Genomic DNA, 17,339 nt, shown 5'->3' on the forward strand with positions numbered 1-17,339 from the left:
TTTGTGGGTAATTTGGGGACAATGTCTTTTCCTCCCATAGTCTCTGTGACAGTCTTCCCCATATTCATCATAAAAGCATGATTATGATATGATTATGACATAATTATGATGCATCTTGTATAAAATGTGTTATGTAAGGTGTCAATGGAAAAGTTATGATTTGCTTAATATGATTATCCTATTTATAGGCATGTATCATTTTTGTATCTAAAGTTATGAATATTGACTATGTATCTGTATTTCAAATGTGCTTACACTGGGTAACACTCACAACTAGCCTTTCAGGTACAACAAAGAAGAAGCCAGACAGTGCTAATGACCCATCAGCGGAAACAAAGGCCCATGGAAAAGCCTTGTCCTCACCTGAGGACACTTCAGACAGCCTCTGGATAATGGCTGCTATGACTCAGCAAGGCATACAAGGACATCTGACCGGACCACATGATACTGCACTCCATTTTGGGACGTGTATCAACTTGGCTTGGAACAAAGAGGTTCCTGCCATATGGAAGAAACTATAAAAGGGGGAAGTGACATCACCAAGGGGCCTCACTCCCTCTACAGCTCAACACCTTAGGAACAAAGAGTGACTTGGGGGAAGTGCTGGTCGCAGGCAGGAAGAGAGAATTCCTGCCTGTGTATAGAACATCTACAAATTGCTTGTACTAGCTAACATGGTAAGACACCATTTGATTCAAATCCTATCTAGTATATTATGCTTAAGTATGTTTTTGTTTATTTGTTAGGTAATCTACTTTGATTTGTTTGTTATCCCTTATAATTACTTAAAATCTATCTTTCTGTAGTTTCTGGTTTTCTCTTAACCAATGTGTTTTTGAATGAAGTGTTAGGGAATCTTAGCTCTGTTAACAAAGGCCGGTGTATATCTTCCCCACATCAAGGGGGAAGTGGGCTAATTAATGAGCTTGCACCATACAGATCCCTGTCCAGTATAATTCTGGGTTAATACTCCAGTAAGGCAAGGCTGAGGAACTGGGGGTATTTTGGCTGAAGCCTCTCTATTGTTGGTTCATGCAGTGGCTAGCAGAGCATTCATGAATACAGCTGGGAGTGGCCCCACCTGTGGATGTGCAAACTTGGAGGGCTTTGCAGAAAGTCACAGTGCGAGAGGGAACCCAGATTGGTAAGAGAGGACTCAGCTGTAATCCAGTTCCAGGTGGCACCCTGGGGGGACCCGTCAGTCTCATCCCCCACAACATGTTGGATAGAAAACAATAACAAACAGCACTTTTGGGGAACATTTTGTTTTCAAACAGCGCTTTTGGGGAACATTTTGGTGGGGTTGGTAAAAATGTTTTTTTCCCCAAAAACTGAACATGTCCCACTCCCCCAAAAACCATACTCCAAACCTGAAGTTTTTTTTAATTTTTAAACCAAAATATTAGAATATTTACAGGAAAAAAAAGTGTTCTGGTTTTGCCATTGGAATCCTCTCTCCCTCCATGCCCCCAGAAAATTGATCTTAGTTAAAGTTTTTCATAACATTTTTAATTTTGGTCAAAAAGCCAATTTTTGTCACAAAAAATAGTAGTTTTGATTAAAACACTTTGACCAGCCCCACCAGGGGAGGTTCCGTAGCTGGAGGAGGCAGCCTGAGAAAGGAACTGAGTCAGTACATCTCCTGGTCCTACCTACTGGTGGGCTAACCTGCTTTGGGGCATGCTCCAGCCAGCTACCAGGGCTCTGAAGTGGGGATTGCAAGTAGCTTGTATCATCAAATGTGCTGAGCAGGTTAATAAGGATCCCTGTTTTCATTCTCACTGCCCAGCTACTGGTTCACTCACTACACTGGGGCTAAAATTGGGAGGACATGCCCAGAATCATTGACTTGTGCTCATTCACTCTCCTCCTAGCTCTGCATAGGAGCCCATCCTAATGCAGGGGATCGTGTGCACCTGGGAGAGGCAGAGTCTGATTGGAGGAAAGAAGGGGTCTGGGTTTGATAAACTGGGGAGAGGAACACAAACAGGTGTAGGAAAGGGTAATGCTGTTGTGCAGACTGGCTGACCTAATGAGGGCAAAGAGTGAGACATGATGGTCACGGGGAAAGGAGATATGAAAGAAACTGGGACCAAGGGAGATGGGGGTCTTGGGAGAAGAGAAACAGTGAAGGTAAAAATAGGGCTAGGGTAGTCATGCAGATAATACACTGGGCTGAGCATAAAGAAACCTGGGTGAAATCCCGAATCCCCCCTTGAAGCCAATGGACAAGCTCCCAGTGACTCGAGCAGTGTCAGGATGTCACCTCAGACCTCGATTCCTGACTCAGTTAGTACATAGACATTATTATAATATTTTATTATTATTTATTATTAAACGGGGAGGCAGGCTGAACTGGAGAAAGTTCTGTCATTTGTGAAAGTTGTTACCTGAAAACTGACATAGAATTTGGCAGCTGTATTCTGGGGGGACAAGGTCTGCCTGCCCATGCCCTTCCCTTCTCACTTGTTTTAAAAAATACCCAAGAGTAAAATCTTGTTAACATAATTAACAGAGTGAGAGATTTTCCTCTGTGCGATGATGAGGTCCCAGCCCTGCACTGCTGCAGTTGGTGGATAACTGACACTAAGAAGGTTCAAGGCTTCAGTGGGTAATCAGTACCTGACTTTGGACAATCAGGGTCCAGTTAATACCAGATCTGGTCAAAAAATGTGGCGATTGTTTCAATTTAGCAAAACCAAAAGCAGTATTGATTCTGACACCAGTCCCATTTTATCTGAGCCCCATGTTTGGGGAAGTGAGAAACCTGGAGAACTGTCCAGGTTTTGTTCCCTCTGTAGCTGACATCCTCATCTTAAAAATTCTTCTGATTGAAAGTGTTTTACCTACCATTCTGACAAGTTCTAGAATTTTTTTTTAACTTGTTCACTTTGTCTTTGCAAGCAGATTGTCTATAGTCAATTCTGTTTGTTTCCTTGTGTAATAAATCATTTCCCCTAGTGTTTATATAAGTGTTTTACACAACAACTAGGAAGAAGGAATTAAAAAACAAAACAAGAAAAGTGTATTGCAAAACTGCAGGAGAGGGAGGCCTGTTTTAAAAAATAAAGGGGGGGGGGAAATACTTTAAAATTCAATTAGCCTTGAAGATTTATTTATCCTGTCATACTACCTGTGGCAGACAATTTACTATTGCATTATGAGATTCCTTAGTTTTCTGAAATAAAACACAGCACAAAGTATGAGGGAATGAAGGAAGGTGACACAATAGTTTGTAAGTGGACACATTTCAAGAGGCTTCACTTCATCACTCCTTTTACTATAAAGGATGATGGGGAATTCTTCTCCCAAAAGCACTTTGCACAGGAAATCAGGATGTGGCCTTAATAGATATTAATCTCTAAGGAGGAAGTTAAGGAGCAGCCTGAGAAACTCAAGTGCTGTAAATTACAGTAACCGGATGGTATTATTCTGAGAGATCTGATAGCAAAGCTATCTGGGGATATGCAATACAGGTAAAATTTGCCCAAGTGCAGAGGGACCACTTAAGGTCCTACTTATGACTTAAGCCTTTAATATGGGGCTTAAGATGTGGGAAGGGTCTTGTTCTGGCCTGTACTGGGATGAATTTCAAGCTTAAGTCTTAAGATCAGCTGTCCTGAATATCGAGAAGTTGCTACTGTTATTTGGCTTCAAAAAAGAGCCCAGGACAATCTTGAGATTTGCAGACAGGCAAGCTTCATCTCAATTCTAGGCAAACTGACTGAATGTCTCAGGATAGAATAGTCAGTGTGTGCTCATCAAATCTTCCCATGGGCTTTCTGTAAAAGAAAGTGACCACAGTATAAGCTCTTAGAGCTAAATCCACAATGAGATGTCAGTGTTTAAGTCCAAAATTTAGGTCTTCTATACCCCCATTCAGCTGCTGGCTAGCCCTGCAGCCACCTACATTCCCTAGTGCCCAAGTTTCCACTGGTAAATCTCCCAGGCACCTACATTGCTGCTGCTGGGCATGTACACAGCAGTCTCAGTCCTGGCTCCCAGGTGCATAGCTCATGCCTAAGCCCAGCTCAACCCTCAACATAGGATCAGGCCCTGGGTGTTTCACCTGCAAGACCTGACCCAGTAAGCATGCTCCAGGTCAGGCTTAGTACAGAACACAACTGCTGTTACCTCCCTACTAACCCAGCGGTTAGCGCATTCACCCAGGCAGACCTGGGTTGCAATCTTCCCCCTCTGCTTTATGTGGGGAAGAGATCTGAAGATGAGTCTCCCACCTCACCCAGCAGTGCGATCAACACTGGGCTATAGAGTCACATGCGCTCGTGCTTGCCCCCTCTCTCTCTCTGTGGCCCAATGAATATTTAATTAGTTATACACAGTGGAACAGCTTAACAGGAGAGAGTAAGAGACCCACCCCATAGCACAGGGGTTAGGGCATTCAACTCCGATATCCCCTATCCTGGGTAAATGCTCTCACCCCTGGACTAACAGTTATCTGGGGAAAGGGGTGAGTGGCATGCAGTGGCACCACCCCAATTTTTTTTTAATTTTTTTTTTTTTAGAGATTTTGAACACCTAACTCCAGGAAAGGGCTTGTGGCTGTGAATCCCAAGCAGAGGGAGGTGCCTCCCTCCAGCCCAGACATAGGTACCTAAGTCCGTCCTTAGCATTTCCTAATGGCTACCTTAGGTAGCTCCCTGCTCACTTTTGGGGATCCCGTTCTTAGGTGCCAAACGCCGTCCAGGCATTGTCTAGGGAACCTGGGTGCCTAACTCACAGGTGTGGACCTAGACGCACGCATTGCAACACCTAACATCTACGCTCCTTCTGCGGATCTAGCTCTTAGAGTTCTTTAGCCAATCGGTGTGTGTGCATTCACGCCCTTATATTAAAGGAACATAATTTACTTCGATTTTCCAAAAGGTTTTGTATCTGTGATCAAAGATAAAATCTTGTGCTTTAAAATATGGTTACTGTGAAGACCCCCAATTTCCCTTATATAAGTTTTAGAATTGTGTTACTAAGCCTATAGTGATTATAATCATACCAATTGAAAAGCCATTGATTTAAAGTAATGACAAATCAGCTAGGAGCCAATAGAATTGTGCCATTTTTTCCAAACCATTGTATAATTGTATACTTTTGTTGGTGGTGAGAAGTATGTAGACTTTACCTCGTTAATGCTGAATACTCAGATAACTTTTTGTTTTAGCATTGCTTCTCTGAAATCTCTAATGACTCTCATGTTATCATGCTTTCAGGAAGTTTAAATGTCAGGACTAATTAATGAAGACAGTTTGTCTTCCCTTATTCATCCCCTAAGTACTAAGAACTCATTCCTTTCTAATCAGAAACAGCTGTGACTAGCTTTGCACGAGTGAGGAAAGACATTTTACTAAGTCTAACCAACATTTCCTATGACTACCAATAATTGGAATAACTGTTACTGTTCTTTCTAGTAATAACATAAAAGCATGTCACCAAAATTTCATTCTCTGAGATTCCAGGAAAATGATTTATGAATGTGTAGTGTGAAGATCTCTCCAGAACATTGCTTGTGAAATTGCCATCTCTCATGCCTGGAGAGAGAGACTTCCTGAGGCCTCAGTTCTACAACAGGCTCGCTGCGGAAGCAAGGATGTGCCTGCAAAGTACTTATTGAAGGATCCATTTTTTACTATATCAGGATTTTACTACTGAATTTCCTCTTTAATTTGGTAACTGCTAAGCTGCCAGTGTCATAGTCCCTTTAAGCAGAGTACTGACTTTTCTCTGGAGACATTAGCATTTTGTTATCGTTCCTTCACACTGGGTACATCTACACTACTCGCCAGACTGGGTGATCGATCTATCGGGGATCAATTTATCGCGTCTAGTGTAGACGTGGATAAATCGATCCCCGATCACTCTGCCGTCAACTCCAGAATTCCAGCACAGCGAGAGGCGGAAGCAGAGTCGACAGGGGAGCGGCGGCCATCAATCCCGTGTCGCAAGGACGCGAAGTAAGTGATTCTAAGTCGATCTAAGATACGTCGACTTCAGCTACGCTATTCTCGTAGCTGAAGTTGCGTGTCTTAGATCAATTCCCCCCTCTAGTGTAGACCAGGCCACTGTGTAGCTTATGATAATCATGTGTTATGGAAAAACAGACTACAGTTTTCACACTATATTTCACCATGATCTTACTTCGTTTTTAATATTTAAATACAATGGATCTGTTTATATGAATACCAATTTTAATAAAAATAGCCTTCTCTGAACTACATTCATTTTGCTCTTCCCTTTTAGCCCTGCCCCTCAAAGCTCATGTGGCCTGGGGAGTCTTCCTCTGGCCGAGGGGAGCTGGAGGCATTTTTATCCAGAGGAGTCTCTTAAACGTGAAAGACACGACTTCCCACTGAGTAGGCTGAGCCTGCTGCTGGCAAATGTTCCCAGCCCACAAGAAGCATCTGAACCCCAATCCCGAACTCCCTCCTCAGTTGGCTGCATGGCTGCTTGACAACCAAACCGACCGAAAGAAATCTCAAAAACAAAGATTAAAAAAGAGTGGATGAAATATTTGTGTTTATTGAGACTGGCTGTATTTTAAGCTAAGAACTTCGAAGTTCTGGATCCCGTCATATTCCTGGGATCATCCATATTCATTTTCAGTGCACCATCCCTGCTGTAATCAGAGTCTCTAGCAGCATTTCCATTCAAACTCTTCTCTGAAAACTTCCTATAAAAGTTCATGCTAGACAAACTTTTTTCTTAGTAAATCCTACACACCAAAATAACCCAATCCCCCACCCAATTCTCCCCAGTTAGTATTGGTGCAAAAAGGTAGGAGTTACAAATTTCAAATGCTCATTTAACTCACACACTTTTATTGTTTAGAAAATAAATGTTGCAGACTTGTCCCTAACATATATCAAGTCCTCTGGCTAGCTACAGTATTTTCTTTTAAAAAGGTAATGCTGTCCAGTTATTGACGTTTGAAAATCAGCCACCATAAATGTGGCATAACCTTTTTCATGTCTTTAAGTTTGTCTTAAATGCTGATAATGCTAGTACCACACAACACTCATTGATCTTGTACCTAGCAACGGTAGATTTGATCAGATCTGTATCTTTATAACTGGTTTAAGTACTTATATAAGAGATGGCAATGGCTCCAAAAGGAACGCTTATTGTCTACAAAGTAAATAAAGGTTTTTACAAAACTCAAACAGTGAAGTTATATGATAAATTACCTCCGCTCCAAAAGGGGCCAGTGTGCTCTACTGCATACATGATGTGAGATGTATTTAACATATATTTACATAAACTGGTAACTATGGCTCACCTCAATGAGAATTTTTAATACGCAAGAAACAAAAACCACAAGACACACTGAAGTAACATTAAAAATTGAATTTAAAACCACAAAAACAAGAGTTGTGCTTTGGCATTGCAAGAGCTTCAGAACAGTGTAAAAACAGATTTTTATACCATAGGCACAGGCTGATTCAAGGACACTCTTAGGCTTAACTTCACTGCCAATACTAGGACGATGGTCACAGTAAAAAATCAGTAAAAAAGCCCGACTCCGACTGTTATCCACAATCTCATTATTTGTCATATTCTAGTTGCCACATTCTGTCATCTTAAATTGTTACATAGACTGTTGTATCTGCCATTATGCTCTTTGACAATGAATACAATTTATTATTGTGTGACAAATACGTTGATTTTATTTATTCATGTACTCACATTATAGGTGGAGCTGGTAGTGCCACCTATTATTAAGGCTGCCCAACACTTCCCATTATGAGATCCTTTTTTCAGCTACTTATAGTTTGGCAAAATTATAACTCTTTGGGCTGAAATTTCCCATAATAGGTGTCTCTCTCAGGAGAACTACTTTGGAAAACTTTAGCCAAAATGGTGCAGCTATTTCGAAGAACAAAACTAGGGAAAAATACATAATTTTGGCCATGTTTAAAAATTCTAGTGACTTTTTTTTTAAGATGGTTTAGAACCCCCATGCATTAGAGCAGAGACTTGAAATTTGGCAGAAGGATGGCCTGTGTGTCAAATCTACACATTTTGCCAAATTCTTGTGGAAAACAGTATGTGATCATGCAATTTTTAATTACATTATAATGCATACACATAAGGGGGCCAAATATAGGTTGCACAGGAAACTTAATTCTGGCCTTTCTTAACTTTGGAGTGCTTGACTTTGAAACTTTAATGTTCTTTTAAGATTGTTTTCTCTGTGTAAAATAGAAACACATACATTCATGCACACACAAAAACTGTGTATTAACTTCATTTTGAATTTGCAATATTAATAACTATGGTGTTAGGTACAAATGATACTGGGTCAAATTTTCAAACATTCCCATTCACTTTCACTGGGACTTAGGCTCCTAAGTGGCTTAGAAAAATGGGACTTGGCTGATTTTGCAAATGGTACTCAATAAGCAAATAAAATTTCAGACTAGTCTGTTGCTTAAAACTGAATTTAACTCAGCAGAGAGCCAAAGTAAAAATACACCCATTCAAAAATCCTGCCTTTTTAAAAATTTTTAAGGAGAATAAATAAAACTTGGCATCTTTATCTAGAAGCCACTAACACAGGTATATTGTGGTATAATTCTCTGAAAGTAAAGGGTGCTGATAGTTTTCAGAATCGCTTCAAAATAAGCTTCTTGCTTTTGCCATGTCAACAGCGTCCCTGGATGTTCGAGACTCAAGGCAGTCACTGAACTTCAGGCTTAACAACAGAGGGTAGTTCAAAGACATCATCTTCACCACTTTCTTCTATTGGTTTCATTTTTGCCGAAGTTCTCATATAGGGAGATGTGCGGCCTGCCACAATTTCAAAGAGAAGAAAAAAGTTAAACTGAAGAATGCACCCCCGTCATACAGACTCATTTGTGATAAAGATGCAGCAAATCTGATGATTCTCCTAACTGTGAAGAATTTATATTTTCCCGGTTAAAGTCAATTAATCTGACATCTGTACTATAGCATCAGAAAATTGTGGATGCCAGGTAAAGGGGATATGAATCATTATAATATTTTAGGGTCAAATGCTACTGTCCATACTCAAGAAAAACTCCTTTTGTGTCAATGGGAGTTTTCTGCACGTCTTACTCGGGGAATTGTGTTCCCGATAGGTATTTTTCTTATTGCAGTATTCATCCAAGAATTGGCCCGAAGAAATCGAAGGATGACTTAAGCACAGAAGGTATCTTTGAGTACTCGCCTCAGGACACAAAGTCACGACAAAATTCTTAAGTTTACTCGGGCAGATCTCAGCCAGATCGTAGCTCCAGTGCCTCATAAGCAACAACATGGGATAAAACCTACTGAGGGGTGAGATGTAACTCCCACTGCATAAACAACTAATGCAAAACACCTATGTTATGTTATTAACAAATGTAGGGCTAAATAATATGCACCATGTAGCCAATGACTGAAATTGGTTCACTGCTCTAGCAGTAGGTGGCAGCCTTCAGCCAAAGCAGCAATGAATAAAACCCTCTAAAGCAGAGCACACAGAAGCACACACTCAGTTGGAAGTTAATGGTTATTTTGCCTGAGAATGGACTTCAAGATTTGAGTCTATATGAGTACATATTATGGAGGGGATTTAGTTTCATAACTCTCCTTAACATGCATGTAGGGTGACCAGATGTCCTGATTTTATAGGGACAGTCTTGATTTTTGGGTCTTTTCCTTGTATAGGCTCCTTTCCCCCCCCCCCCCACCCCACCCCCTGTCCCAATTTTTCATACTTGCTGTCTGGTCACCCAACCGTGTTTGACAGGTAAATCTCTGTCCTCCAATCTGAAAATTGTATTTAACTCCCTGTCTTCTCTCAATTCCCTAAAGTTCAGCAGTCCTGCATTCATAATTGGTGCAGGCTTTGGACTGGCAGAGTTTATAAACAGCCTGCATATGATGACTGAAAACAGTATGAAAATCTTTCAAATGTTAAAATATTATCCTAGAAGAAAAACAGTAAAAGACAAACAGTCATGCCAGCCAGATGCTATCTCTATATATGCAGATAAGAAAAACATTTCCCTTCAAGAATCTTTGCAGTTATAACATATGGTTAGTAAACTGACATTCTTATTACACAAACTACTTAAACTTCAATCCATCATCTATGCAATAATTAATGTTTTATTTTTATTACCATGGCACCTAGGAGCCCTAGTCATGGACCAGGACCCCATGGTGCTTTGTGCTGTACAAAGACAGAAGAGAAAGATGGTCTCTGTCCCGAGGAGCTTACAATTCAAGTATATGCTTTGCATTACTGTGTTCAGATTTAAAAATTACACTCATGCAAACACTGGAGGGTATTAATTAATGCTTTTAGAACACCACAGGTAGTAAATGTCTTATGCAGTACTTTATTTCCCCCGCCCCTCCCCCAGTATTTACAAACTACTTACTCAGCTGGCTTTATACAGAGATTAGTCTGTATATTATTAAATACAGGGACTACAAAGGCCTTGTTTTCAGATACTTATTTTTCGGAGTAAAAATTGCAAGTGCAGGTTAGGCCACGTAGGATACATCTATACTGCAATGAAAACTCCACAGCCGTGAGTCTTCGAGCCCAGGTCCACTGACACGGACTTGCACGATGGGGATAAAAACAGCAGTATAGAGAGTACTGCTCAGGCTGCAGCGCAGGCTTTGAGACCCTTACTGGGCTTCAGAGCCCGGGCTCCAGCCCAAGTGGGAACATCTACACTGCTATGCTGAGCCCTGTAGCCTGACCCTGATCAGTTGACCTGGGCTCTGAGACTCACTGCCGTGGGTGGTGGTGGGTTTTGTTTTTTGTTTTTTTGCAGTGTAGACATACTCTGAGATGTTTAAATCTGAGATTTGTGGGTGAAGTTATGGATTTAGATATCTGAGTGACCTACATAGCAGGCACAAATTACACCCATAAAAACGGAGGCCTGAAACTTTAGGCCTAAAGTTTCAATTTCATTTTTAGATGTCACTAGTAGTTGTTAATAATTTTGAGGGTGATATGAGCAAAGATGATTAGCCTTTGTTCAGAAGAGCCCATGTCTCTCCATAGTAGTCAGAGGGTACGTCTATACTTACCTCCGGGTCCGGCGGTAAGCAATCGATCTTCTGGGATCGATCCCGGAAGTGCTCGCCGTCGACGCCGGTACTCCTGTTCCGCGAGAGGAGTACGCGGAGTCGATGGGGGAGCCTGCCTGCCGCATGTGGACCCGCGGTAAGTTCGAACTAAGATATTTCAGCTACGTTATTCACGTAGCTGAAGTTGCGTATCTTAGTTCGAAGTGGGGGGTTAGTGTGGACCAGCCCAGAAGCACGGTGGCACAAGCCTGCTGAATAGAGTTGGTAGTCTGGTCTCATACTGTAAATTTCTTCTGCACCACAGAAGATGACTTTCGAAAGTGCCAGGGGGTGCTTGACACCCCCCCCGGCTCTGTCCCAGGCCCCGCCCCCAGCCCACCCTTCCCCCAAGACCCCTCCCCGCCTCTTTTCACCCTGCCTCTTCCCACCTAGGTCTGCCCCCTCCCCCGAGTGCACCACATCCTCGCTCCTGCTCCTACTCCCACTCCCCCTCAGCCTCCTGCATGCCGCAAAACAGCTGATTGTGGTGGGCGGGAGGTGCAGAGAGAGAGGAGGAGGTGCTGATTGGCAGGGCCTGCCTGTGGGCAGGAGGCACTGGGGGCAGGGGGAGGAACTGATAGGGGGGCTGCCAGTGAGTGCTAAGCACCCACCATTTTTCCCCCATGGGTGCTCCAGCCCCGAAGCACCCAGGGAGTTGGCGCCTATGTTCTGCACCACTGTCATGCCCTTGTTTCCTCCAAATGCTGAAGAGTCATCTAGGCATGCCTCTATCCTTTGTTAGGAGGACATACAAAAGCCTGAATGAGCCTCAAACCCGAGCCTCCAATACAGTAGTCTATTGCACTGTCTCCAGTTCCTAAGTTCAAATGCTTATAAAAACGGTATTTCCTGTGAAACCCAATCCTGCTATTAACCACAAGCTGGGTATAACATTGAACATACTGAGTAATACCAATGAAAGCATTACTGAAAATAAATCCTCATACTACCTTCCTCCTTAGCTTAGACCTTAGAGACATTAGAGGGTTGCAAATACAGAATTTGTAGAGACCAGCAACACTCCTGAATAAGCTAAACCAGATACTTTTTTTTTTTTTTTTTTAAAGAGACTCCGTCACCCTGCATATTAATTACTGTTAACCATTAGGCTTATTTTATAGCAATAATACTGAAACACCATCAAAATTAGCTGAAATTATTTGTCTGCTCCAACTCATTTTTTGCGACTTACTTATGTTTTTAAAAATGTTACTTCACAGTTTCATTTACTAATAACTTGTGCCCAGATGCACTGTGTATTTCAAATATAAGTACCAACCTGGCATAAGCAAACTTCATTTTAATACCTTTTTGAGGATGTTGGGTTAATATGTGATGTTATCAACAGAAAACATCATGCTGCAAACGACCCACTCCATAAGTATTATAGAACTCTTGTTGGTTATTTCCTTAATATAAAAGCAGACAGTTAGTTTTTTGTTTTTAGTTATTTAAACTTAAATCACAGTTTATTAGTACATGAGTAGATTGGTTCTATTAGCAAGAACGTTTTCCCTCTTCCTGTTATACAATTTTGCTAAAGTCTTTATGTGGATTTCTTTTTAGAAATGTATTAGAGAATTTATATTTTTGGAGCACAGCAGCAAAGTCATAACTTACAAAAAAGATTTCTTCAACGCATTCAAAAGATGAAGTTCTAGTTTTTACAAGTGTATTCCAGTAAGTACATGAAACTTTGGAGAGTAGGATTTTTCTACATTGTAGTAGCCAAAAATAATGAGATCTTTGTACTGGGAAGCTTTTGTCTACACAAGAACTGGTCACATAAGAGATTATAATTTATGCAGAGCCTTATCCAGATAAGCGCCCTTTTATTATTTTCTCCTGTGGCAGAAGACACTTGCTTTTCACTTGTTGCCCTTCTCTAAATAATCTGTTGGGGGTTTTGCTGCTGCTGTTTGTTTTTACTAAAAAAAAAAATGTACATTGGTTTATGCTCTAAGCTGCAGCTGGAAGGAGAACTCAATATTGGTACATTTATGCCACAATTGGAGGCATACTGGCATACATCATTGGACTAGTCTGAAAAGCAATTATTGAATATGCTGCACCTACTGGTGCGACAGGGCTATCTGAAACATAGATGTGGAAAGCTAAATGTCCACCTTTTTGTTCAGATTGCTTTGGGGACCTGAGGGAAAGAGAGCCATTGCTAAATCTTCTATCTCAATACCTACATTCAGGCAATGCTAACTTGTGACAGTGGAACTGTCATATAGACAGTGTTATATAGGGGTAACAGGCTGCACAGCTGTCTAGGCAAAGAATTTAATTCCATGGAAGCACTGCATATCAATGAGACAGCTAATCCCCTTCTATCAGTTTTGGAAGCTCAGACACTTTGTTAACTAACACAAAGAAATCTTGTTGAGAGAAACAAAGAGATGGAATAGCAGGAATACAATAGAGAAGAGGACTTTACCAAGTATTATTAAGCTCAGGTTTATCATAAATGGGGATTAATATTATTTCTGAAAATTGCAAGCCTTTAGATTAGTTTCTCCCAATGTTGAAATACTGGAGTAAACACTCTGAAGCGGTTAGCTGGAAGTGAGGCTCTCTTCCAAACTGCCCATGACTGTCTCCCAATTGCACAAATATAATCAAGCAGTTTCCTACATAGGAAAGAGGGGAAGTTGTATGCGGGAGAGCTCAGACATTAATGTCCCCCAAAACCAGGACTTTCTGGAAAAAATATCATAGGAAAATTAAGAAAATCAAACCTGACCTGCCGCTAACCCCCCAAAATGACATCCTGTCAGTCACCCTCTAACCATCAGGGTGAAACACTCCTAGGGCTTGTGCTCCTATAACGGTGATGACAATATAGATATAAAAGCAGCAAAGAGTCCTGTGGCACCTTATAGACTAACAGACGTACTGGAGCATGAGTTTTCGTGGGTGAATACCCACTTCGTCGGATGCATCTGAAGAAGTGGGTATTCATCCACGAAAGCTCATGCTCCAATACGTCTGTTAGTCTATAAGGTGCCACAGGACTCTTAGTCTGGATCTGTAAAAGCAGCAAACACGGTTACCCCTCTGATACTTGAATATAGATATAAATCATTGCCAAAAATTAGAAAGAAAAGGACTCTCCAAATCTGGAGGCTTGAATAAGAATTGTAAGTGGACAGTGGAGAATGGATAATTAAGGTGGTGCCTTGGAGTTAAATAAAAATTAAGTCATCTGTTGGTTTTTTTTACATATTAGAAAGAGATACATTTAGTATTGGTGGACCACTGACAAGTTCTTATATATATTAAGATCCTAACAGATAAACAGTGAGATCATGAGCCACAATAGTTAATTCTGTATGACCCCGTTAAACTAAGAGCCTGTGCCAGCTGGGTTAGGCACATGTACTTTTTTTTTTTTTTTTCAAAATCTGATTTCAGGTTAAAATTATTACTGAAGTTTATTTAAATTAAGTGGGAGACAAAAGGAAAGTATTGAAATGAACACCCATAACCCAAGTACACTTGATAAACTATTTTGGGTGAATGTAAATTTTGCCGTATGAGAGGAGCCTATTTTACGAAGCAAAATTTGTTAGATTCTATATGTTGAAAACAAGTAATATAGTATGATCATGGAAGCTGATGAGGATAAGAAATTGTATTTTAATTAAAAAAATCTGGATCTAAAATGTGTATTTGGAAAAAAGCAAAGAAATCCCTGATTTGTGTAAGACTTTGTGTCTTTAAAACAGCTCCAATAAACTTCCTATAGTTCTACATGTAACACAGAGAGAAAAAAGCCAAACTAAATTGAGTTATTTAAAAGATTTCTATAAGGTATAAGATCCTGATGCAAAAACACAGAGCCTGATCCTGGCTTTCCCCATTCCACCTACTTTGTGCTGCTCTAGGGGTTCGGAGCAGCTGGAAAGACGGTTTCCCATGTGGCACAATGCAGGCATTGTTAGCTCTGTGTCACAGCCCCCTCTATCGGCAGTAAAGGGTATGGCGGGAGGAAAGAGCATGACCAGAGTGCTGCTGTGCTCTGGCAATTCCTAGAGAGCAGAATTATCAGTAGTATTTAAGTGCCTTAGGATATGTCTACGCTACAAAAAAAACCAAAACCCATCGGCAGCGAGACTCAGACCCTGGGTCAACTGACTCAGGCTCGCGCTGTGAAGCAGTGTAAATGTTAATGCTCAAGCTGGAGCCTGGGCTTCAAGACCCTCCCTTCCTGCTGGGCTTCAGAACCCTGGCTCCAGCCTTAGCCTGAATGTCTACATTGCTATTTTTCACCCCACAGCACGAGCCCAAGTCAGTAGACCTGGGTTCTGAGGCTCACTGCCTTGGGTCTCTTTTTTTTTTTTTTTTTTTTTTTTTTTCTGTGTAGACGAACCCTAGGAGACCTAGTCATGGACCAGGGCCCCTTTATGTTAAGCACTGGACAAACAGAGAACAAAAAGATAGTCCCTGACAATGACTCTTCAGAGGCATTAACAGCCAGCACAATGTAGGACAGCCCTGAGGCTGCTCTAAATTGTACTATGAGCCAAACCAGCCCCAGCATCAAAGAGCTTGTAAAGGTAACATAAAACCAGCATTGCCCACCCTGCACCAAGCTCTGTCCAGTGCAGCTTAGATGCAGCAGCCCCTCTGTACACGATTCATGTATTCATACTGAATATAATTACTAAAACTTTCAGTGTTATTTACACATGTGATGTGCCTCCCGGTCTCAAATATTCTATCTGTTTGATATTCTAGATCTCAGACATTATAATATAGGTCATTATTTCTAGTATTAGTAACACTCCCTAATTTTTAAATGAAGTAGATTTGGCTGCCATCCAAAGCCACTATACATGTCTCAACTTCTCTACAGCTTAGTACAAAAGCTCCTTTTATTTACAGCAACACACAAATGGCCCAAATCTTGCTCCCATTGAAGTCCATAGAAGCTCTGCAATTGTCCTTAATGGACCACAAGGCTGGGCCCAAGATTTGCTTCACTTTTTTTAAGGACTCACGAAGAGAGGAAGCGGTGGAAGACCCACGAAGAAACTGCTGCAAGCCATCTTCACTGTCACTGGAACTAGCCATGCTGTTTCTCATCTGCATCACAGAGAGCTGTGAACAAAGGCTCGGCTGCTGCTCCATTTTTTTGGAAGTCTGAAATAAAAGGTTTTAATATATTACAGCTACATTTTAAAGTAAGAAACAAAAGCAAATCTTCCTCCATCGTAGACTCTTTGGGCTAAAGTACGGCTATTAAAGTCAGAGGTGAGCTGGGGCAATGGGTTTCAGAGGAGCAGTTCCTATGCCCTATACGTTAGTGGCTGTGGGCAGTCCATGCAAGTGAGACTGAGGAAAGCATAACAATTCTCCAATGAGTGAGCTTGATTCATTGCTCCAGAGGCAAAATGGGGAGTGAGCTTGGAAGAGACACTTATTATACTTTTAAAAACCATGGAAATACGACGTTAAAGAGAAAAGTATGCTGCATTAATTCATATTGCCCACACCACTGTGAATAACACACTCTAACACTCCATTAAGTTTTCAGTTCCATCTCCAGCAGATAACAAAAAAGCAGCCAATACCCCAACTTTATCCAACTTGTACTCCAACACCAAACCTTAACAGCCACTTCATACACTCTCGTGGCTAGATAAGCACATTGGACTGTCACATGCTGCAAATATTTGGAAAGAGAATCCATTCTGCCCCACAGTGCCACTATGAGAACCACGAGAAAGTCAAGAGAGACAAACTTTATCTATTACCTTATCCAGCAATCATACTGCATTTTCAGTCTTAATATGTATTCATGTTGTTTGTGGTGACTAGTGACATGAACCTGTGTGAAGGAAGGCTAAAGTAGTCTCTGGGTTTCTCATTATTATCAGGATGGCACTACAGGGCAGAATTATTATGTAAACAACCATGACCCTAGATGTGCATTTGAACACTTTCAAATATTCTGAGGGTTTTCTGTAAAGCAGTACTGTTAGTTGGAATTTCCTGGCTGACATTTGCATTTGAGGCTACTGAAGTCTTCCCACTCCTCCCCCATCCCACCACCTTTTGGCAGATATAAATGATATATTCATTCAACCTTAACTCCAGGCTAATGAACTGCTGCGCCTGGGAATATATTCGCCAGGTGTTACAATCTAGCTTTGGGGTTTATTGAATACAGATGAAGTGTACGATCCCAGGACCTTCACTTGCTTTGAGTACTCTTCTTGAGA

The 17,339-nt window shown here is 41.2% G+C and overlaps 1 protein-coding gene and 1 long non-coding RNA gene across 7 annotated transcripts in view; one reads left to right on the top strand and one right to left on the bottom strand.

The window, feature by feature from the left end:
• Positions 1–292: 292 nt before the first annotated feature.
• On the top strand, positions 293–8,498 carry LOC135982292 (uncharacterized). 2 transcript variants are annotated; one of them, XR_010599566.1, is made up of 3 exons: positions 293–677; positions 5,472–5,966; positions 6,253–8,498. It is a non-coding gene; the product is annotated as an uncharacterized LOC135982292 (long non-coding RNA). The 2 variants fall into 2 exon arrangements; XR_010599565.1 differs by lacking the exon at positions 5,472–5,966.
• The window catches only part of BVES (blood vessel epicardial substance), a 71,112-nt gene continuing 61,114 nt past the window's right edge, over positions 7,342–17,339 (bottom strand). For 3 of the 5 annotated variants that reach the window (XM_065588271.1, XM_005287704.5, XM_065588272.1), the window contains 2 exons: positions 16,116–16,257; positions 7,342–8,799 (listed from right to left, as the gene is read on the bottom strand). In XM_065588271.1, coding sequence (XP_065444343.1) covers positions 8,690–8,799; positions 16,116–16,257 — 252 coding nt within the window. In that variant the 3' untranslated portion in view covers positions 7,342–8,689. Of the gene's footprint in view, positions 8,800–12,413; positions 12,516–16,115; positions 16,258–17,339 lie in introns of all 5 variants that reach the window. The other 2 variants (XM_008164898.4, XM_065588273.1) reach the window with 1 other exon arrangement.

The sequence above is a fragment of the Chrysemys picta genome, chromosome 3 (genome assembly GCF_011386835.1).
Source record: "Chrysemys picta bellii isolate R12L10 chromosome 3, ASM1138683v2, whole genome shotgun sequence".
NCBI lineage: Eukaryota > Metazoa > Chordata > Testudines > Emydidae > Chrysemys > Chrysemys picta.